Consider the following 24,471-nt stretch of genomic DNA (forward strand, 5'->3'; position numbering starts at 1 on the left):
GTCGGTAGGTGCACAGTCTTCCACTCCTGCCAGGAATCCACTGTATATCCAGCGAGACATATCCCGAGACTGGACTCTCCTTCACCCAGTCGAGGAAATTGTATCAATTGCGTTGAGAAACCAGCTGATCAGATCCATTTTCCTTAAATTTTTGGAAAATATGCAAAAAGAGGCTTCGAAAAAGGAAAGACAAGGGGGGGCACCAGGAGACAGAGAGAAAAGAAACACGTCCGCCTTCCACCATTAGGCTACAAGAAGATCTTGGGCAATCTGTGTTGGGGATAAGTTTCACCAAACATTAGGTCTGTATCTGTAAAACTGACCAAGTTATATTAATTTTTATTGTTTCCTGACATCAGCTGTCTATAGCAGCCATTTTGAATCAGTTTTACAGTCTTAGATGTACATCCAATGATTAGTTTCTGAGAATTTCATTAAAATTCATCCAGGGGTTGATGAGATGTTTTGGTACCAGACAGGCACAAAAAAACATAATTGTCCACCTTAGTCTTGGCAATAATAAACTGCTTACTTATGAAGTTGTTAGAAGAAGCAGATAGTCCTTGAGGTAAAAAAAAAATCATGCTAAGATTAAAGAACTAACTTTATTTTTCACTCATTCTGAATTTGCCATCAGGGCCTTCTGGCTTCTTTTTTCTTCCCATTTAAGAAAAGTGTACTTAAAGTGTTTAAAACTTCATGTTTTGGTATCAGACATGTCTAATGAACAGAAAAAAAGGTGCACTTCATCACTTTTCTGGCAGTATTTCATTAAAATTGGCAGCAGAAGTCGTTTGTTGCTCGGCAGGAAGGTTTTGTTGAAGCTCATCAACTTCAGCACATTAAGCACACAGCAGAGTTCTGTCGCCTCAGATGCACAGAAGAACAAATACTTAAAAGTTTTTGCTTCTGAATAAACAACTCGTTATCGTAAAACAACAATTTTCTATTTGTTTTGGAAAATAAAATTTGCTTATTTAAAAGCCCTCTCTGTGCGCTTTTAGAAAACAGTGCGGCTTTTTTCGTTGTTTGAGGAATTCTTTCTCCTTTTTTTGTCAATTTCATCGACATTTCTGTAGATGCTTCAAAGTATCCTCAACCTTTTCATGACAAAAAAAAGAGCTTTAAGCTCTTTATACATTCTTCACACAGACAGCACACTTTCCATTAACTTTCAAATAGCAAAGTTGTTTATAAGATACAAAAATCCCCATAATCTCTTCTTCTGGTTGGGTTTTTTCAGCTTACAAGAAAAAAGTAAATGTAACAGTTAACTTATGATAAATTGATTTACGTCAGCTGTGGATTTGCATAAATAAAACAGTAACTGTTGCTCCTTTTCAAATAGGTTATGGTAAAAAAAAAAAATAATAAAAGGGTTCATTTAATATTATTATCAGTGAAACTGTTGGAATGACTTATTTGAGTTTTAGAGTTTTAGGTTTTTGTGAGGATACATGGTTGTTCCATAATTTTATTTGCAGTACTGTATTTGAGTGACACTTCCCTAAATAAAAAAAAAACAAAATGGAAAAAAAAAAGCCCAACACTGTGTACAGAAAGGTTTTGGAGGATATTGTTGAACGCTGCATTGAGTAAAAAGAAATGAAATGTGTTTGGTTGAAAGATTTAAATGAATCGGCACAATCCTGATCCACTTTTCCTGAATCTTAACAGTTGTAGAGATCAGCATACTGTATACCCACTAATGATGTTTGCTTTACATCTGATTTATTTCATCTCCTGCTAAAAAGCAGCTGCTTGGTTTGTATATTGAATTGCTTTGTAAACGGTTTGGGACTTTGTAATCACCATGCACCAAAATGAATCCTGATCATTCTCATTAGGTCTCACTGAAGAGCTTTAAAAAGGAAAATCCTGAAAATGAAGCTGTTCCAAGCTGAAGTTAAAGAGGTCCTGACAAATCCCTTCCTGCAGATGTGGTCACTGTTGTGCACAGACATTTTCAAACGAGGACGCTCATGAGTGGCGTTAATAATTTAGGTGAGCTTTGAACTGAAAAAAGTTCACGGCTCAAAATTTCAGCATTAAATGACATTCAACACATCTATGCACAAGTTAAATTTTATCAGATGACTTTGTGCTGAAATAAAATTGAAATTCTATTTAAGTAGAGCATCAATCTATAATTTGAACATGACTTTGATTAAAAACATCTTATCGGTCTGTTCTTCAGTTAAAAAAAAAAAAAATCAGACTTTTTATTTTCCGTTTGACAACAAAAATAAAAACATATCTGGAAAACTGCTGGAGTAAACTCGTTTAATCTCCACCTTTTAATATAGTTCAGATTTAACTCTTTGATGGTTTGAAATAAGTGTCTTTAAAACGCTGCATTATTGCTTTTGTTTGTTGCCACAGTTTAAAAGTTTTGCACAAGGAGAACACAGAAAGTCCTGTACAGCCGAGAGTTGAACCAGCAACCACTTTGCTTTGTGACAGCAGAGCAAATTATTACACATTCCCCCCCTTTAGTTAAATTATATTATTGCTGGTGAGTTTCATCAGTTCTGCAAACGGCGCTGCTCTTTTACACGCAGAATGTGAAAATTGGACAAAGGAACAAAATTAGATTTTTGTTTCAAGCCTCCTTATTTGAGCAGGTACTCCAATCCATTGTCCTGCTGCAGTTATGGAGAGCACACCTGGGAGTGTAACACATTCATCTGCTGCCAGGGGATATATGGAAACAGAATTACTTGTACATCACAAGACAATATGATTAAAAACTGCCCAAGGTCAAGCGAAAAGACTGATCCTTATGAGTATTGTACTGTACAGCAGTACCCTCAGTCACCTTTAGGAAGATTTTAAATGCTACAGATATATTTTTTCAATATCATCTTTGTAACCATAAACATATGTTACAGGGAAACATGGAAGCTTCACAATATTTCGAGGCAGCTGGGGGGAAATGAGTGGTTTTCTGCCCATGGAGGTTCTAATGCCAGATTAACTCCCGAAAGAATTCATTAGTCTACCTGACCAAAGGGCAAACTGCATATGGGCTTTGCCATCTGGTACACCTCTTAGCCAGTCTTGCCAGCATTCATAAAGTGAAGACATTCTCCCCGGAGCTGCATGCCAAACAAACCAGCAGATCTTGAAATCAAAAGAGAAAAAAAAAAAAAAAATGTGTTTTTGTCATCCGTGCTGAAAATTCATAAGAACATACGTGGCGATGCAGTAAATGGAGTTAAATGTTGCAGAGTGCGGCAGCATCTAGAGTACTCTAAGTGAGATTTATTTCAAATTTGCTTCCTTGAAAGCAGGTTACTAAAAAGAGTCTATGAAGCATACGGAGCAAGTGACCTTCATTTAGACTGAATCCCAGCTTTGTTTTTATGCTGTTCGCAGAGCATCACCCACTGCTGCATGTTAGCAGAGTTCTTACACCACAACAGACTCCTACTCTATATAATCGGGAGTTACCATCTTGAATGAATCACATTTATTATCATTGATCTACCACCAGCTTTCTGCACCGGTCTCATTCTCAACTCCCTCCGGAATATTGCTTTTTCAATGCACTTACAGCCCTGTTCCCTCAGAGCTCCAAACTGTACAGAGACTCATTGCTTTCAAATGAGGGCATATACCTAAAACAGATCCATGCTCTTGACATTTCAATTCACCAACTGAATTTAGTTGTCCCAGGTGTCCTATGATAATCATAATTCAGTTTCTTTTTTAAGTTACTTGGTATATATGATTGATGCAGTTCAAAATCCACCACTTTCTGTACTATAGTGCTTTACATGATAATAAGAATATTTTGTATTTCAGCACAGCCATGGCAAAAACATTGTTCAGCTTGGTTTATAAAAGCCTTAAAGTTTTTGGATTCTTACAAACATCTTCAAATTGATAGGCCCATAGTTAAGTGTGTCAAATGTGTAATATTGAGGAATTTCAGCCTAAATACTAAAAGATGTTGATATTATTCAGTGTTAAAGTGCATCATGAGGCAGAAATGAATAATTCTGCTTTGATGCAATGATAAAAAAGAAAGATAATAAAATATATGGAAAACTTATAGAATATGATTGTTACTTTGTGTTTTTTCTGCAATATATGTTGCACACATAATGTTTAACTGCCACCATGGAGGAAGGAATTTTATTAGGTTGATACAAAATACAAAAGAAGAGGTAGTTGTATTTAATAACATTAGTGTTCAAATAATAAAGGAAAACTGAGCTTATCAGAAAACGGTAACAAACGTTTTTAAATAAATATCTGGACAAATTTTAGATTTTATGAACACACTGGACAGCAGATACTAAATCAAGCTCATGCAGAGTAATAATCTGACTGTGAAAAACTGAATACTGGTAATAAAAATAAAAAGGGGGGGTGATATTAGCTGTTATCATCCTGTCCTATTGTTTACAACTTCAAGGAACACGGCCAGCCTGACTAATCAACAAGAATTAACAAGGTGCTGTCAAGCTGGTGCCGTAACTCATAAAAAACATACTTTCTACCAGCTGTTTAAAACTTTGCAGCTGCAGTACTTCAAACTGGTTTGTTGGTATTTATTACCTAAGAAGTAACTTTGTGTGGTTATAAAAATAGATAAAACCTTAATTAGGCCAATTACTACTATTCTACAGAAAACAATCAAAACACTTGAGGTTATTATTAACAACAAATGGGCAGAAAGTAGTTTAATAACATAAAAAAAGACATTTAGAAAACCTGGAAAACTACTGATAGAACCACTTTGAAATATAAAATACTACAATAGATTCTGGTTGTTTATAGACAATACATAGAAGCTAAATAAAGCAGTGGGTAAAACCTTTACTTATACTATAGTATGTCTAATATCCCAAATATGTACATATTTATTAAGTAAAGTGTGATCATCAGGGAGAGATTTTTTTTGTCATCCAGCATTTAAGTATATAATTTCCACTTCACTGAAGAGAAATGTTCATAATCACTTCTCACATTACCAGACCTCATAAAACCAGCTAAGAGACGTGACATCATATGGTCATCAGGGACCAAACCTATTAAGATCAGTGATATTAACATTTAATGAGAGGAGAGGTGTGAAGGAGTCCAACAGAGGAAAAGAACAGTTTCACTCATCGATAGCCAACAGCCAAGCAAACAAGACCGATCTCAGTCTCAGTGGGTCTGGCACATCACACTTTAGTGCTGGCACATGTTCAGTGCTTTAAGGTTGACCAGAGGAACAAGGAGAACATCACAGAGTTTGTCAAAGGCTGCAGAGACAGAATCCTTATTGATGTGGATGAGGAGATAGAGCGGTAGCTGGGGACAAACTACCAGCTTGCAGTGAATGATCACAACTGCAGACTCTCTGTCTTGACAAAGTACCAAGCCAGGGGTCAAGACGTTTAAAGACAGATAGCTTCTGATGGAAATGTTGGTGGTCCAGAAGGCTAAACCTTTGATGCTGTCACAACACACCACAAGCAGAGGACGTTAATGTAAATCTTCAAACATATAAGTGTCACAAGAACCTTTCGTCTGCTCAAACAGTTTATCTATACCTCTATTAATGAAAATCACAATTCCTTGGTGTTTGTAATGGTCAGAAGGTTTTGTGACAGTCATTTTTAAATACTAGAGAAGGCACCGAGTGAACTTTTATTGCAAAGTTTCTGCAAATTTCTGTGACACGTCTGGTGATTTTATCCTTCCCTGCCCTCTTTTTAGACTAAATGGCTCGAGTCAAGTTCAGCACAGTGGACAATAATTGCTAAAAGTCTGCCTGAGCTGCATGTCCCTGTAAAAGGTTGACACCTCTATCTCTGAGATCTATTGACTCAGGCACAGCTTAGCCTGCCCCTCACATCTGGGCCGAAACCATTCTCTCTTTGTTTGGGCTCCACCACCTTCGAGGCCCCCTTTCATTCAGCTGATCTGACCTAGATTGGAGGGCAAAATGGGGCTCAATCACTCTCACAAATAAATGAAAGGTTGTTGAATGATAGATGGAGGCATGAATACGATGTAATGATATATGAAAAGAAAAAAAATGATAACGTTAAGCAAAAAATTACACTGGTGAGCCACAAGATAATGTACTTAAATCAGCATAATAACAGATTCCTGCAATCAAAGACAATCTGGACATAATGGAAGATAATTTTACTTCAAACCATATTTAAAATGTAAAGCAGAAGTAGGTTACCAACTTCTAACTTTCTATGATAAACAACATTATATCTTCATCAGTTTTTAGATATGTTCATCCATCCATTTTCTATACCTACTGGATCCTGTTGAGGGTCACCAGGCCTTCACAGGACCACATACTGTAGAGACAGGCAAGCCTGCATGCACACCTGGTGCCAATTTAGAATCACAAACTAACCAAACAATGCATGTTTTAGGATTGGGATATCTACAAAAAATTCTGCACATGCACAAGGGAAACATGCAAACTCCAAACTAAAAGGCTGCAGCTCATTTCAAAACCAGGATTTTCTTTCTGCAAGGCAAACCAACTCCTCCACTGTCCAACCTGGCAACACATTCAACTAAAACAATCTGATTAATGGGAAATACAACAGCTGACTGTTACAACGGCTGTAATGCTTTTGTGAAAATAGCTAAAGATAGCCAATCAAAGGCACTCAGGATCAAAAGCAAACAAACAAACAAACAAACAAACAGAAGCAGATTTATGGTACTATCTAACTGCGCTGCGAATAGTTAGCAGCTCAAACTTGACTCCATATTGTGAGGAAATATGCACATTTTGAAGGTTACAGTTTATTTTTGTGTGCACAACCTGAAAAACTATTTTTTGGCCATTATTTTGTTGCCCACATTGTACCCTAACCCTAACCCTGGACAGTTTTTTGTTGTTTTCCAATAAATACTATTTATCATTTGCATTATTTTTTGTCCTGTCAGAGGACAGCTCTCGTGCAGATGTTAAAATCCAGCTCCACTGCTTTTGAGATGGGTTGGAGGTGCTCGGGACACCTCCGACAACTCTGTGACTATCCTGAGAAAAGATTTGTCCCACAAATTCTTTGAACATGTTCCAAATTCAAGCGACAACACCGTGAGCCTCTGCAACTCAATCAAGGAAATCGAGAACCTCTGCAAACACTTCGAGACCTTCTGGAGTCTCCCTCACAAATGCTGTCAGCCAATTAGTCTCCAACAGTCAAAAGCCAGAGAGATACTACCTTTAGTAAATCATGTTGGTTAGGTTGTTATATTTAATTATGTTGTTTCCTTGTTTCGACTCTTTTCACATCTTCCTGCCTTTCTTTGACAAAGATGGAAGCAAGGAAACAGTTGAGCCTCGATATTTTTTCTTTTTATTAGTGACAAAAAGAAATGGTTCCCAATAACACTGGGTGCAACTAATCACTACATATTGATCTCCCAAAGTAAATAAAATTCATAAGCAGTTTTCTGCCTTCTGCCTGTTATACCTAGGAGGAGTCTTGATAAATATTTACAGTTGTCGGAACAACACATAAAAAAGGCACTCTTAAGAGTTTTCATAAGCAAGTTTGAGCAGCCTTTCTAGGGTGTTATGACTTGTCAACAGAAATCCACAAGCTGGAAGTAAACCCAATTTACTGTGTTAAATCACATCTGTCTGCACGTTGAAGTGGGAAAAATGCATCAAGCTCGATTGATCTTACTGCTGCTCTGCCATCTGGATCTCCCTTCATCACCCAAATCACCCACTTTCAACTGTTTCCACTGGGGCATGAGACCCAAATTGAATATGTCCAAACAAGATGACACAGATAATTCCCACAATTGCTCCAACCATATGTTGCCATGGTTGGAGACTGCTAAAAGAAATTTTAACTTTCAAATAACTCCTGGAGTTGGGAAATTGTTTGACAGTAATGTACAGATAAGTATACGGTTCACAGGGAGGGTGAAGGAGAAACCTCATGCCTAATGCACTGAAAGCAACGAGACAGACATTCAAGTTCATAATTTCATGGTGTTTCTGTCAGTCTCTTGTTAACTCTGCCCCCATTTTTAGCCTGAACATGCTTGCAACATGAAGTCTAATTGTTAATGGATTTATGTAAAGAAAATAAAAAACCTTGTCCAACCAAATGGCAGGAGAAAAGGTAACAATATTCCTTTTTTTAAGTCTTTTTTTAATTGTTTTGGCTGAAATAAAAACCCACGAGGCAAAATGTTTTTTCCTTCCACTTTTGTCTACCCTTTTCTCCACCTTCCCCCAAGCATTTGCTTTATTTCCCCTGCATTGACAGGTGCTGAAACATTTCCATTTACCACAATGATAAATCTGCACAGGCCGCGCTCTGTACCATAAAAGAAGTTGCCGTAAATAAGAAGCCATTTCTGAGCTGAAAATAAAAGAAAGGAAATACATAAAAATGTAGAAAATAAGTATGATGAAACTGTTTCTGCAATTCTTTTTCTAATTCACATGGGTATGAATATACAGTATATACTTAGTCAGGAAATTAAAGCCTATTACAAAATGTGAGACAAAACTATAACAAATGATGACGGTCAGTTAAACTTATTGACCAGCCTCTTATTCTGTGATTTGACTTCAAAATTCATAAACAATCATGGATTATTTGAATATATGCATCAAAAACACAAATGCAAAATTTGGATAATCATGTGTTTTTGATTTTATTTATTTTTCCCTAATTCCTTTGTGTGGTTTCAGGTGCCTGCAATAGTAAAAAAAAAACAAGTGGATTAGGACTGAATGACAGATATGCAGACCTAAAAATCTGTTTTAAACACAAAACAAAAATACATAACCCAACCTGGGTATGTACCTGGTACCAGATAAGTACCAGTAAGGTAGCCGGAACAAACCAGTTCAGTTCCTGATAAGTACTAAGTACCAGGTATGTATATTACTCTAAAGCACATGTGTCACACTCAAGGCCCGCGGGCCAGATCCGGCCCTCTGTAACATTTCATCCGGCCCTCCAGTCTGGTTCAGATCGAGACTCTGATTCTTATTTTGCTTAAAAAAAACTGAGCCTAATTAGTGAAGTTTTCTCTGACAGTGACTTAGAAGCCAACAATATATAGTTTTAATTTCTGTATGATCAGTTTTTTGTCTGTTTTAATGTTAAAAATTTCATTTAAAAGCTGAGTGAGGCGTAAGAAATGACTGCTAATGATGAGCTTTTTGAAGTTTGATCTATTTAATGTGTTCATTAAAGTCTGTTTGCTCTAAATTCTGTAAAATCTGGGAAAAGGTAATTGATATTTCTATATGAATGATTTGACATAATACATCTAAAACTAATTAATTTATGTAATTTTTAATAAATATTGATCGTGATTGGCCCTTGGCTAGGACCAGTTTTTAAATTTTGGCCGCCTTGTGTCACTGGGTTCGACACCCCTACTCTAAAGGGCTTTGATATTTAGTGCCATTACAGAGGTAATGTTGGAACTGATTTTAATCACATATGTTTTTTTGAGTCATAAAACAGATGAAACAAATCGTTGATGCCCAACTCATTCCAGAGTGGTATACAAAAGCCATCAAATATGATGTCCCTGTTTCATGTAGGACACACTCGCATCAAATTCCAATTAGAATTTTTACAAAAAGCAAATTTATGTACGATGGAAAAATATAACTATACACATTTACATGCATATCGTAAACAGCCACAGCCTTACTCAATAACTCACTGATATGAGTCCATTAAGAAACGTAGGAAAGTAATTGAATAACCTTGTTTTTAGTTGATTAAATTAGCTGTGATTCAAAAGTTCTGCCAGTTTGAAACTGAAGTTTTCATCTGAATGTTCTTCAGTTGTAATTGGTGGCTGAAACACAATGAACTTGCAACCTGTTCAGAGTTTAGCCCTCCTTTCAGTCAATTGACTGCTGTTTTTTGGCACCAGCACCCTGCAACCCTGAACAGAATTAAGTGAGTATAGAAAATAAGTGTGTAATTAAAGAAGTGGTTAAATTGAATAGTTCAGAAGCATGGCCTTGAAGTAGTTTGGTAAAAAACTATTAAGCTAATGTGTTTTGTCTCAGTATGTACGTGCAGTTAATCACACCAGCCTAATATTAGAAGGGAAGAGGCATACGGTGAGTTTAAAGCTTTACGCTCCTGCTCTGGATTCATCATGTTAACTGGTGCATGGTTCAGTCCTAAACACAACAGCTGGTGGTCTGACGAGCCCAAGATAGAGCCCCAGGGTGTGAGATGACCGGCCCACTCATTTACTGGCAGCTTACACAGGGGACATGAAACAGCAGGGTTCTGGGAGCAAGAGACGAGCCTGGCTTGTTTTCAGAATCCCGCACCCTGCAGCAGCCAAAGAACAAAGATGTGCCAAGGAGTATCACATCGCCACATGTTTCTTTTGACACACAGGAAAAAAACAGAAAAGATTCAAAAGATGTAAACACCGGACAGGAGCTCTTCAGGCCAACAACTTCAATAAGCTTGTCTAAGAACACCACATCTCCGTTTTAAAAGCCCTTGAAACAGCAACATAAAATAATTAAAGCTGCACACTTTCTGATCAACAATACTTCACACCAGTCCTTCCATGACATTAAGGTTATCCTGTTTGAGATTGTCACACTTTTTATGATAGGGCTCCCTGGAGATGCACTAAAAATCCCCATTCACATTAGTGAGAGCTTAATGAGACCAGACATCTTTTCTCACAAAACTGTTCCAGCTTCATAAAATACAAGCTAAAGTGATTTAGATAATCTATCGCTTTAGCCCGGCAGTACCTCCACATGAATCCCTGTGTCACTCTTCAGCTTGTTTCAACCTAAAATGTACCATTATAATGCAAATTTAGCTAAAAATCTAATATTCATGTCATCATATATGCCATGCAAAATACAGCCAGTTACTTAAATGTTTCATAAGCCTCTATCATAAAACTGTGCACAACTTTTTTTTTCTTTTTTGCGCCAGCAGAAAAGATTTTAAACTTTTGAAACTTGAAAATGTGAACAATCTTTTGCCTTCTTCTCTTAATTGTCAGAACTTTTTTGGACCCAAAACTATAATTATTAGTAATTTTCACTCTTACAGTTTACAAAGTGAAAAAGAATTGTTGTTAAATAGAATTAAAACAGGAAGAAGGTAATTAAAGGCCTAGCAGAATGAAAGCATATCCTCCGCTGCCTTTCATCCCAGAGTTTAAGACTAAGAAATAACATTATGCACAACTTTATGTGATATTAAATTATCTTGTGTAATCAGGGATGCTCTGTTAGCGCTCAGAGGATAAATCAGGGATCAGTCTCAGCTACTACCACACCAATCTTTGTGTTTGCTTGGACTGTTTTGCTGAGGCGGCCAACTTGAAATGGCTTGACTCCAAAATTCTTCATTCATAGATGTCGGTACAGACAGATAAATTAAAATAATAAAAAGAACAAAAACAGAAACAGAACAATGTGTCATTAAATCCCCTAAGGCTGAGAAAAGCTTATTATTTAATGCTCTAATAAAATAAATGTGACCCTAGGCTAAAACCAGCGCTCTATACACTTTACCATAAAAGTTTTAATGATGTCCAATTAGTCTTTCAATTTCTAAGAAACTCAAAAAATCTCATCAAACTGGGTCATGATCGCCTATAATCATCCGGATCCTGGCTAAAAGCTACTTCTGTTTTGGAAAACACAATCGACATCAAATAATCAGAATTTCTTCCAGGAAAGCACAGTGATTTTTCTCTTTTTGTTGTTGTTGTTTGGTAAACCATCATCATCACTACGGTAATCCACTTGTAAAGTTTGGATTCTATTGTTAAACCTGTTTGTAACTCTGCAGAACTGAAATAATTAAATTTAAATATTTCTTAACAACATGCTGCTACAGAATACTTGCGGGTCTTTTTCTAGTCTTTTTTTTTTTTTTTTTGCGAATGTCAAGGTGAACGCTTGACAAATATTTTCTTTCTGGTTTTTGGATTATTAGCAAGCAGAGAAGCAACATGGAGCTTTTACAAAAGCAGCTTTCTGGAAGCACATGGCCTCTCTTTTAATTACTCAGTTCTACAACATGCACTTCACCTTAACATAAAAAAGCAGCACAGAAGCGTTCACAAAGAAGAGCTGTCTTGCTCTGCCCGATTGGTATGTTAAAATACACATTTTATTCTAATTATGCTCTTTGTTTCAGTTATGGAAACTGCCTGGTTAAAGAAGGAAACTGCATGGATTATGTGAACCCTGGATGATCATCAAAGATGTGATTAAATTTCTACCATGAGGAAATGAGAAATGCACACAAGTCTCTACAAGTACAGCAAAAAGCTGATTTAATGTGTTAAATAAAGATGGCGTTACATTACTTCTTTGTTTCAGACTGTAGTACAAGACAGCATCACAGAATCAGAAGATTTTTTTTTCCTGGAAAATAAGGTACAAAAACTCGGGGACAAGTCATAAATCCCTTTAAAGGAATGTCTGTCTTTCATAGCAACCTTGTCCAGGTTCACGAGATATTTCACTAACAAGCAAACACAGGAAATGATTAATATAGAAGTAATTTAGTTATAATTGTAAATACTGCAATGCATTTTTAAGCAGAGCTGTTTTTTAAAATTGTGCACGTTGCTTTTTTCAGTCTCTAGTTACATGTTCTTTCACAATAAAACAAAAATAAGAGAATATAATTATTTAAATAAATAAGTAAATTATTATAAACAATTTTTGAATCGGCTTCTGTGACAAGAACAAAATACAGAAAAGAAAAGTGAAGGTAGAAGCCTAAACTTATTGCACCTTCACTTATTTTTACATACAGTAATATTAATGGCAGCAGATTTCTTTAATGTTTAAAAAAAGCCATTGCCAAAGAAGATATGCATTTAGTTACAAGCCATAAAAAGGACAAAAAAGAATTGTTTCGCAAACAATATTAATTAAAGTTTATATTTTTCTGTTCAGAGGATTATTTTCCAGTCTGTAGATCTTTATCTCCATCAACAACAAAAAAATCTGAATGTATCCACTGTACCTCACAAATGGATAAAACATATTGTGTTCATACTTTATTTTGGTTTTGCTGGTAGCAGAAAAAAAAAATAAATCAGTTCAGTATTTATAATTCATCTAATTTTAAAAGACAAGTTAGTTATTATCATTCTGTCTGATTTTTTTCCCCTAATATTTTATATTCCAATTAAGAAAAATAACTATTTCTTGGATTTTTTTCCATTTAATCTTTCACTTTTCAGTTAGAAAGTAAAAATTTCCAGCTGTCACCAGAACTGCACCATAACCCATCATCAAAAAGCTTTTAGAAGTTGGTAAAATGTTACCCCCATAAACAACAGTTCTGAAGGTTAGCCTAAAAAAAAAAACTTCACCAAAACACAGAGGAATGAACCAAAAGGAATATCCAGGCTTTCCAGGGGTATACACAAAGAATTATGACATGTTTTAAGTTTTGTCTGACTTTCCAGTGTGTTACTTCAGGGTTCTTATCTTCTGGGATGTATCAAAAGAAACTGAGCCTAAAAAAAAGAATCAGCTGCATCTGTCCGAGGCTGAACTGTGGACTAAGATGATGAAAGTATTTGAGATTGATACACACCGTCATGTATCAGGTTGATATGTGGTCATGTGGCCTTTTTTACTGTCTGAGAGATGGTCTGAGGCCGTCTGTGGTATTATATTAACAATTCGCTTTAAAGACTGTTAAGTGAAACGTCTTAAAGTCTTAATAAACCATAAATGCATTGATGTAATTATTGTCAGTGTAGCTAAAACCTAGCTTGTCAGCTCAGTCAAGCTTTTTTTGTGCTAACAGGGCTTTATTTTCGTCAAGAAAACACGTTGCTCTGGGTGACATGTTCAAAATAAATCCTCACGTCACGTCAAGCTTCAAATGGTAAATGGACTGTAGTTATATAGCACCTTTCTAGCCGATCAGGCCACTCAAAGCGCTTTACAACAAGCTGTGCTCTCATTTACCCATCCACACACATCCGTACAGCACTCTACTACATCTCCACAAAACTAACCTGAATAAATCATCCTATAAAGTCTAATCAGTGCTTTAGATCACATTCATACAGCAGTGGGATGACATGATGGGTTCAGTGTCTTGCTCAACGCTTTGACATGTGGCATACGGGTGGAATCGAACCTCCAGCTGTCTCGTTGGAGGACGACTGCTCTAACACAGCCGCCCTAAAGCAAACAAACACTTGTTTCAGTTTGATGGGAATGAATCAGGCATTCCATCTGCTCTGAATGGGTTCGAATGTTAACTATTAAGTGTGATTCAGTGGGATAATTCTGCAGAAATTCCAAGAAGATCTGACAGCAGTTCTCCTGCTTACAACATATTTTATTTCAACTGATAGAAGAGGTTTTAAATTGGTTCAATTTTTTTTTGCTCGAGACTTTACTGACATTAATATCTCCATCTTCAGACTCCAGGAATATGTTTTGCTGTGAATTTGTTTGCAGTAAAAAAAAAAAAAAACAGTCTGGATGGTGGAGCACCTATGATATTGATTTTAAGGCTTCCAGACTCTGTGGTTGCTCTACTGTAAAATCACTGCTGAAGCCTTTCAGGGGATATAAACCATCCAAGTGTCTTCAACAGTAACAGCAACAGTGCCTTTGTCAAGTTTGTGATGCCAATGACGCCACTGTTGACAGTATTTGTTAACAGCATCGGATGTTGCCATGACAATTTTGGAAAACTCATGATTATTTACATGCCTGTTTACTCACAAGTCTCTGAGGATTGACTTATTTAGCAAATCACCTCAGCCATGTGTACTTATCTGTGTCTGACAAACAAAAATAAAGGGTCCCAAGTGTGAAATGCATTTGCATCCTCGACACCTTGACATATACACCCATATGGATTTTTTCCCAGGGCACTCCACTGCTCTCATCTCTCTGAGCCCTATTGTTGGTGTCAGGCTTGGGACTTCTATTCACTTCTCTCCAGAGGCGAGGGGGCTCTTTGGGCAAGAGACAGACCACAACAATAAACACGACAGAGTGCACTGGGTCTCTACAGAGTAAATAGTGGTGGGAAAACCGCAAACACTCGATTAGCTAAAGGCTAAAGTAATGTCTGTTTGGTAAACAATATTTCTTCTTTTTTTTTTTTTGGTCAAACTTAAAGCTATATTAATAAAACGCCATTCTCTAGAATCATATAACCACCAACTATTTCCACATGTGAACAAAAATATGACCCCCACCTTTCTGAACAGCATTCCTGCAGCCCCACGTGACAGATAAATCCCTGAGGAGACTCAGTGGAGAAGTGCAACATGTGACTTGTCCTTTTGTGCTTTCCTGTGGGAGGCTTTCTTTTGTAACAAAAGCATCTTTGAACATTTTTTTTTTTTTTTTCTAAAACAAGTAGAAAAGTAGAAATTCTTTCATGCTGGTGTAGATTCTCAGTCATCCAGGACACGGTGACCAATTTAACTGAGGAAGCCTTTCGGATGAGAAAGAAAACATTCTCTCAAAGAAAAAAAGGAAGTCCAAATGTCCCCAATTCATGCTTTTAGAACTACTGCCGTTCAGAAAAACACCAAGTCAGGTAAATAAAACCTTATGCTCAGATAGATTAAACTGGATTCCACCTGACTCATCCAAGAGATCCAGTCTGGATGAGTGGGTCCAGTCCAGATCCACATGGAGTCCTCTCTGGACTGAGATTGGTTATTAAATTCTATGGTAGTTCAGTTTTAGCAGAACAGCTTTTACAGACATTATGGTATTGTCCACGAGCTGGGCGGCCCCTCCTCCCCCCTCCTCTCCATTTCTCTCTCTGCAGACGAGAGAAGTCGACCCACAGAGAGGTAAGAGGCTGAGAAAACAACACCTGAGAGAAGAAAATCAGCATGACTGTCACTATAAGACAAAATTAGAGAAGAGACGAGACATTTTATCCAGACTGGATGAACTCCCATATGCTCATATTTCCTGTGGAGAGTTAAAAGCCTTTTTGTCTCACATGTTCAGAGGCTGTGATCATTAACATCTGCAGAGTAAAGCATTACTACAAAAATGATAGCAGCAAAAATTTGAAAGAGTGCATGACATGAAATGAACTGGTTAGTGTCCTCTACCTTTGTGTAAAGTAAAATTAGCATTTAATAAAAAAAATAAAGAACTTTTAAAAGGTATGTCAACATACAGTGTTTGCTTTTACAAAAACAAATAAAAAGTTTTGTTTCATCTTTTTTTAAAATCACCTATCTATCCATTTTCTTTACCCATTTTCTCCTTTCTGGGTCACAGGGAGCTGGTGCCTACCTCCAGGCGGGGGACACCCTGGACAGGTCGCAAGTCCATCACAGGGACACACAAACGACCATTCACGCTCTCACTCACACCTAGGGACAATTTAGACATACATGCATGTTTTTGAGTCTATGGGAACCCAGAGTAAACCCACGTGAGCACAGGGAGAACATGTAAACTCCACCCAGAACGGCCCCAGGTCGGGAAATGATCCTGTGACCTTCCTGCTGGGAGGGTTAGCTCTAACCACTGCCCCACCGTGGTACCCTTTTCTTTAAATCAGTTCACATGTAAATTATAAATACAGTAGAAAGTCCTTGCAGTTCTTCATGGTTTTTTTTCATTTTTATAAATATCTATAAATGTATTTAACAACTGCATTTAATTATCTACACACACCCAGACACACATTCCATTAGATTTCAGGTAGCTTTATTCTGAATCCGCTTGAGAAGCAGTTCTTTATTGGAAGGCCACAGCACTAAAGTGTTGATGTCCACACATGGTTTGTCAGGGATGCCTCCATATTTGCTCCGTTTCAGTAGGAAAGTTTGTTTGTGTCACAGTTTTTTTCTTCTCTGGTCTCTTCTCTAATCCCTAAATTCTGGATCACATCCATCCTTTAAGTTTTTTTCTTTTTTCCTAGTACCTCTCAACACTTGACAGGGTAGAGAGTCTTAATCCCCCTCCCCCTATTACTGATTTAGGCCAGCAGCTGATTGAAAACAGGAAAAAAGTGCTGCAGCAGTCTCCTACGCTATCCGGAGGCTTTTCACACTGCTAAGAAAGCACCATACATGGTGCTGCAGAGAGTTCGGGGATGCCTGGAGACCGTGCATTTCAGGCATGAATGCCTGCGAAGGGTAAACAGATTCTGCAGATCAGGACAACTGTCAGACATTCTCTTTTAGTGAAATCTGAGCAGAACCACAAGAGAATTCACATTCAAACTCATTTGGATGTGCCATGCACACAATCTGTCTAACACAATGAAAAACAAAACACTTTTGTCATTTTCTATCACAGTGGTGAAGAAAAGCAAAAGTAGGACTAGCAAAGGGAAGCTAAACTGCTACGCACACACACACACACAGACACACACAAAGCCTAATCTCCCTCACATCTTATTAACTGTTCTTTCAGAAGATGTATACAGGCTGGCGGGAGACTTCCTTCAAATTTGGCAGAACCAAGAGCATCCTAATGGGCTGTGGGGGAAAAAATTACCCCTCAAAAATGTTATATGGACATCTGCTGGGTGAGGGTTTTTACAGTGGTGTTTTCACATCCACTGAAGATTTAATGTCATTCTATTATTTAGTGATTACATCTGGAACTGTTGCCAGATTTGTTGTGCCAACCTGCCCCGCATGTTATGTAAATTAAATTAGTGCAAGAAAGAGAAAGATGATTACATACTTTCATCACAGCATGCAGAAACGTGATAACAGAGGATTAAACACAGTGTTGCTACAATTTAACTGTTTTATTGTGTTTCCCATTTTCTTTAAACACTTGTAGTTTTTGTTAGCTCCATCCAAGGCTCTGTTTTAGACTTGTAAACACATAATCAGATCTGTACGTATAGCAGAAATAATGAAACTGTACCATTCACAAAATGTCTCATGAACAACTGGACAAATTTTAATGAAATTCTCAGAAAGTAATCATTAAATTTACATCTACAACTGATTAAATTTTATAGTCAACCTAATTATAAGGCTATAACTTACTCAAAGTTACAGATAATGAAGTAAAGTTTATGTGGTAAGAGCTGAGAATCATCTTCAACACTTGCTTCGATGTGGCCATCATGAATTAAAACTGTCGTGAAAGGAAGCGAGCGATATGCATTTCTTCAAGGATTGCTAGACCTTTAATTATTATATAAGTGCTATTAACAATTTAGGAGATAGAGACAGTTAGACGAGTGTGATGTCTATTGAAGCTTTATAATATCCATTTAAATACAAATAACAAGTATTTCTGATTTGAGTTGCATTCAAGGGAATCAGGGAGCTGCACAAATGTAAACCTGCAAGCCCAGATCGGAGTGATAAAGAGGAAAAGTCGGATCATCGTGAATCCACATGAGAAAAAAGTATGCCGTATTGTATAACAACTAATAACTGTTCTGTTAAGAGAAATCAAATGAGGCTGCTGTGGAATGAACCCCAAAGGTAGTTGTTATTCTTGAGAAGGGAAATATAAGACTTGGGCACTAATAGGAACTGCAGCACATCGAGCGATTTTATTTGAAAGCTGCAGAAAAGAGCCGAGTCCACCCCTGAGAATCCCAGCTGCTCGGCGTAAGTAGATGTTGATATTAACAGCAAAGCCTCTGAGAAGGAGCTCCGTGGCAGGGCCTGAATCAAGCATTCAGCAGCAGCTGTGTTTATGAACAAAGAGTTGACAATCAAGCTATATTGTGCGCATGATACAACAGTGAAACTAATGTCTCGCACAAGAGAATGAGTGTTTCTTGCAGGCAAACTGCTTCGTGACACACTGTCCTGGTTGTGGAACATCTGCAACAAGAATAGACACTGAAGAAATTACAAGGTAAACTCAGCAGAGTTTAATAAAGCTGTCCACCAACCAGTTTTATAGCTGCTTTTTCAGCTTCATCCCACATACAGTGCTGCATTTCAACACCGAAACAGACTTTTCTCTGAATTTTTTTTACTTATAGCAAAATATCTAAAGCCACTCTGATGTCTTGGCTTTATCTTCCACCGTTCCTGTTTAGAAACCCAGCAGAAGCACTTAATAGTAGTTCAACTGAAGAGACACCATCACCCCACAATCAATACAATGGTTGACCTCTGCTAAGGTGAGTCAGCTTCAGCAGTTCACCTAATCCTACCAACGTCATTACCAAACTGTTATTTCTATTCGAGAATTAGATTATATTTTTTGATCTCTTGTTACAGGAAGCAGCACAGAGTGAAGTCATTTTTTAAACATCAGTTTGAGGTTTCAACTGAAACTGGAGAGCCTTCCAGAAAACGGTTTTGATTCAAGTCAAATGAATTAAACAGTTTATTTTTCAAAGGTTTGAAAATTACCTTCAGTTACTATTTTAGTATTGATTAAATGCCATTTATGTTTTATAACATAGACAACCTCAATTCTGAAAAAGTTGTAAATAAAAACAGAATGAAAGGACTTAGAAATCTCACAAACCCATATTTTTTTCACAGTGGAACACAGTAGACATATCAATTGTTGAAACTAAGAAATTGTAACTTTTTTAAAAATAATTTTGGCAGCAGCACATCTGAAGAAAGTTGGGACAGAGTCTTGTTTCCCCTCTGAAGCATCCCCTGTTTTTAACAACAGTCTGTAAATGTAGAGGAACTGAGGAGAGCAGCTGCTGGAGGTTTTGGAGGGAATGTTGTCCCCTTCTTCTGATGTAAGACTCAAGCTGTTCAACAGTCCTGAGTCATCTTTGCTTTTTGGATAGGAGCATATACTGTTCTGAAACCTTTAAATGCTTTTCTGTCACTAAAGTACCCCCGTACCATCAGAACTGAGCACTGATGGTCCCTCTCCTCTTTAGTATAGAGAACGTGGCATTTGGGATTTCCAAAAAGCATTTCAAATTTGGATCTGACAACAGAACAGTTCTCCTCTTTGCTTCAGTCCATTTTAAATGAGCTTTGACACAGTAGACGACAGTGTTTGCCAGATAGAGCTTTAAGCAGCATTTGTGGACGGCATGGTGAACTGTGTTTACAGACAATAATCTGTGGAAGTGTTCCTGAGCAGAACAGAACCAGATCACCAACATCTAGCCTTGACCTTTGACCTCAGAGATTTATCCAGTTTCTTGAAATCTTTTGACAATATTATGAACTGTAGATGATGGAATACTCAAAATCTTCCCTGTTTTCTGTTGAGGAACAATGTTTTGAAATTGTTCCATTATTTTTAGAAACAGTTGTTTGCAGACCGGTGAACCTCTGCCCATCTTTACTTCTGACAGATCCAGCCTCTAAAAATGCTCTTTTTAGACCCAGTCCTCTTTATGATCTGTAGCCAATTAACCTAATTAGTTGATAACTGCTCCTCCAGCTGTGTCTTATTCGGACCACTTTTTACTTTTATAGCCTTTTGTTGCCCCCGTCCCAGTTTTTAGAGATGTCTTGTTGCCATAAAAATCTAAATTACCTTTTTTTTTTTCCTAAAAAAGTACTATTTCTTAGTTTCAGTATTTGATATATTTACTATGTTCCATTGTGAATAAAAATATGAGCTGAGAAGGTTTGAAAAACTTTGCATTCTGTTTTTATTTAAATTTTACACAACATCCCAACTTTTGTATAAACTTATCTGTGTTTGTCACTTGGTAAATAATGAAGTTAATAAACAAAGAGCTGCAAAATAATGCCAATGGGAGACGCAACCTCGAGGAGCTGCTTCTGCAGAAGTATTAAAACTGTGTGTTTTGTATCTAGAGGCATAGCAGTAGCATGACACAGCAAATGATGGAGGGATGAGTGTTAATGCGACACACACAGCCTGCCACACGTTTGTATTAGCATACCTAATTAGGCATAATTGAAAGCTTTCTGCTATGCCATCTCCTAGGGCAAATATCAAACCTCTGTTGTATTTATGCAAAGGTTATTTGGAAAACAACAGAGTTTAATTGCACACAGAGTTACAGGCAATATATGAAGTGTAAAAATATTTTGATCATTATCTCTCATTACATCTTGATCTACAACACAACGAAGACATTTAATGTGTTGAAATTCCTGGCAAGATGAGGAACTTCAGGCAGGATAAAAATGCAATTTAAAACCAGGTAGGCTCCAATTAGGGCACACCATTTCAAAGTAAAGTCAATAAACCTATTGACAGTTTAAATTCCTCCTGTGATAAATGAACCCAAATGGCGAACAAAAAAACTTTAAGGTCAAACACAGAAAACAGAAAATGGTTTTCACTCTTTTAGGAGCTTTTGGTTTAAATGATGACCGCTGCACAGTAAAAAGTCTATAAAATGTGAAGTTCACTAATAAGATACAGTACTGCGCAGTGACATCATGTTTGTATTTAAAAAAAAAAGTGCAAAGAAATGAAATCACGTAGCCCTTTTTAGTGGAAAGTTGTCTTCAATCACAACTTTAATGTTGCAACTCGGAATGTAACCAAGAATCAGTGACTGTTCGGCTTTTATCATTACGGTCTCAAATAAAGAGAAAGAAGGAATAAAATGCTGACCTCAGTAAACAGTCAGCAGAGTACAAGTCGTTGCCGGTGACGTTCTCAAGTTTTCTTATATATTTAGGCATACATGTTCATTTTGATTAGTTCTACAGATTCTCACAGTCACACTTGACACAACGAGACCCTGTCGCTGACATGCTCAGTCACTGACAAAGATCCCATTTTAACAGCTAAACCGTCAGGAGCAAACAAGGCAGCTTTTTGATCCTTATTGCCTGACGCTGCCTATTAACAACACAGCATCTCTTTGTAATTCAGAAGAGGCAATAGAGGGATTAGTCTCAGGTCTGCTTCGCCCTCTCATGAAGCAGACGGTCTCTTTTCTTGCTTTGACCATAAATGTGATTACCAACACACCAGAGAAAATCCCCCCCCCCCCCACCCTCATATCTCCACTGCACCAAAGAGCATGAATTAAAACATAAGCTGTAGCCTTGAGGAAAATCTAAATAGAAAGCAACTCACAGGGAAAAATAAAAAATAAATAAATAAAAGGGAGCAATTCATGTTGAGTGCATACAGCCCCCTACTGGTAAACATTCACTCTTTAGCCAAATCCAACATAACAAGCCCCATGATCTTCTGTTGAATATGAGCAACAGGTATGCTGCCACTTCCACGGTGCTGCTGTTGCACCGTCGCTCTTCTACTGGAACATTTCTAAAATGATCTATAATGTGAGGGAAGGCACTAAATTAAGGTACGGCTGTTAGGTTTGATTCTTGGGTAGAACTGTAGAAGAAGTCATCACTGTAGATGAAAACAGAATGCTACAAGTCAAAGGTGACTTAGTTTAGTTTGAATGATGTCATCTGGGCTCCTAAAATATGGAGACATATGGCACCTAAAGCAATTTTTATGCACCATTTGGCTCATTCTATTGGGTAATTTGACTCTTAAATCCATTTTTTTTGCATCAACTTGATAGAAGATCAATAAAATTCAGCTTTGAGTGATTTCTAACTGAGCAATAAGAACTAAAGGGATGAATCTGAACTTTAAATAGCAGGAATCCTTCAGCTGTAGCTCCACTCTCCATTCCTGCTGCATGGATTGAATTGGTAACACTTTGCAGCAACCCTAACACTCTCTGAATATGGATTTGGATCAGATCGATGCCTCACAAAGTTAACCAAGTAAAAATAGTTTTTAAAATGCAGATCTGCTCGGCTCTGAGCTGAGATGGGCTGGACGCTCGGGGGTTTGAGGAGGACCACACAGTTTGGCTTCAGATTGTTGGATTTGAGGGGGAGACGGGACACGTGGTTGCGGCGCCGAGCAAAGACGCATCGGTGATTTGTCAGCGGTCGCCTACCTGATATTTCCTGATGAGGTACATGGAGGCTGAATTCTTTCGCGCTAAAAGCTTGTCTAACGTCGCTACAGCTCCGCGCTTTGCTCTCAGCAGCTGATGACAGGGACAGCACCGACAGAGTACAGAAGGCGACCTGCAGTCTCCACATCGCATACATCAGTGAAATCCTTCCAATGATGGGGCTTTGAAATATAGATTTCACAGAGAAACGCCGTCGGAATAAAACAAATCCAGATGGATGATTGAAAGGTTTCTCGAATGAGTCCAGATGTTGATTTAAAAAAAAAATAGAAAAAGATAAGTCCTCACTTTGGATGCGTCCACCTCATCTTCCCCTTCCAAGAGGAACAAAAAAATTCAGATAAACTAGTCCGAGCTGGAAGAAATCCTCATGAAGGAGCAACCCGGCTCTCGGCGTGCCAACAACTTCTGTGTCGCGCGCACACAGCTGACACAGCTGCCCTGTCTTCCTGACAGTCGGTGTGTGAGGGAAGCGGAACGCAGCGGAGACGCACGCGCTGCACAGCGAGCAGAGCGCACAAGGGCAGGGCAAAACATGGAGTGGAGTGACTTCAGCAGCTCGCATCCAGGGGCGCGCGCTGTCCTCCTCAGCCTTTATACATCCTCAGTAATGCACCCCCCCCCCACACACACACACACACACACACACACACGCACACACCATTGTACATTAGTGGTGAAAACACGTGTTGGACGGATAGAGGAGTGGAAAGCAGACGCATAATTCTCTCTTAATGTTTGTCCAGAGACTCACACAAATCCCGCTCTCTGCTTTGAGTGAAACTAACTGATGGGGTAATTTAATTTGGACATACACACAAACACCTCCATCTCTCTCTCACATAGACACACACACACACACAAACACACATTTAGTGTTTGAATCCTTATTTGGTGATCAGGAACCTGCTTCAAGTCCCACAATTCAGTTTTAGAAACATATGTCCATTAACAGACACATTTTTGTTATTTATTTATTTAATTATCTATCTATCTATTTATCTATCTAACTAATCTAAAACACAAAACTGTCGATAAGACAGCCAGTTTTACAGGTCTCTGACAGGTCAGTATGTTTGCATGATCGGTGTAAATTACATCCTTTTTTCTGCCTGTTGTTGCTTAAGTTACACTCATTTTAATGTTTTTTTTCTTTCATTTAAAGCCTTAATGCTTTCGGCAGGGCAGAGGTGTTTGAGGGACCTATACTTAGGCAGATATAGTTTGATCTATCTTAACTTTACTGGCTGCACATCAGATGTCTTGTTAGCAATTTTGGAAGATTTTTAGAACAAAAAAGTTTTGCTGTTCTATTTAAAAGACTTGTGTGTTAAGTATCTTGTTTCAGTGTTCAGCCTGCATCTCAGATATTTTACAAACAATCAAGCCGTCTCTTTTTCTGTGGGTTTTGGGAGTGCTGCCTTATTAAAGTCAACTTTAAAATGGAGTGTAAAAGTGCGATGAGCCATTATTCATGGTTGAGAGCTGTAAAGGGAAAAATCTGGAAAGCAGCCCTGCATTTGGCAGTAGAAATTAATAAGTAGAAGAATTTGAGGGGAATTATCGCATTGTAATCCCTTAAGGGGGTTCTGATATTTTTCACTAGCTAGGCAGGAGAGATATGATC

At 37.7% G+C, this 24,471-nt stretch overlaps 1 protein-coding gene across 2 annotated transcripts in view; it reads right to left on the bottom strand.

Annotated features, from left to right (window-relative positions):
- The window catches only part of gpc6a (glypican 6a), a 149,711-nt gene extending 126,304 nt beyond the window's left edge, over positions 1-23,407 (bottom strand). For both annotated transcript variants that reach the window (XM_017405206.3, XM_017405200.3), the window contains exon 1: positions 22,824-23,407. In XM_017405206.3, coding sequence (XP_017260695.1) covers positions 22,824-22,980 — 157 coding nt within the window. In that variant the 5' untranslated portion in view covers positions 22,981-23,407. The remainder of the gene's footprint in view (positions 1-22,823) is intronic.
- Positions 23,408-24,471: the final 1,064 nt, after the last annotated feature.

The sequence above is a fragment of the Kryptolebias marmoratus genome, linkage group LG15 (genome assembly GCF_001649575.2).
Source record: "Kryptolebias marmoratus isolate JLee-2015 linkage group LG15, ASM164957v2, whole genome shotgun sequence".
NCBI lineage: Eukaryota > Metazoa > Chordata > Actinopteri > Cyprinodontiformes > Rivulidae > Kryptolebias > Kryptolebias marmoratus.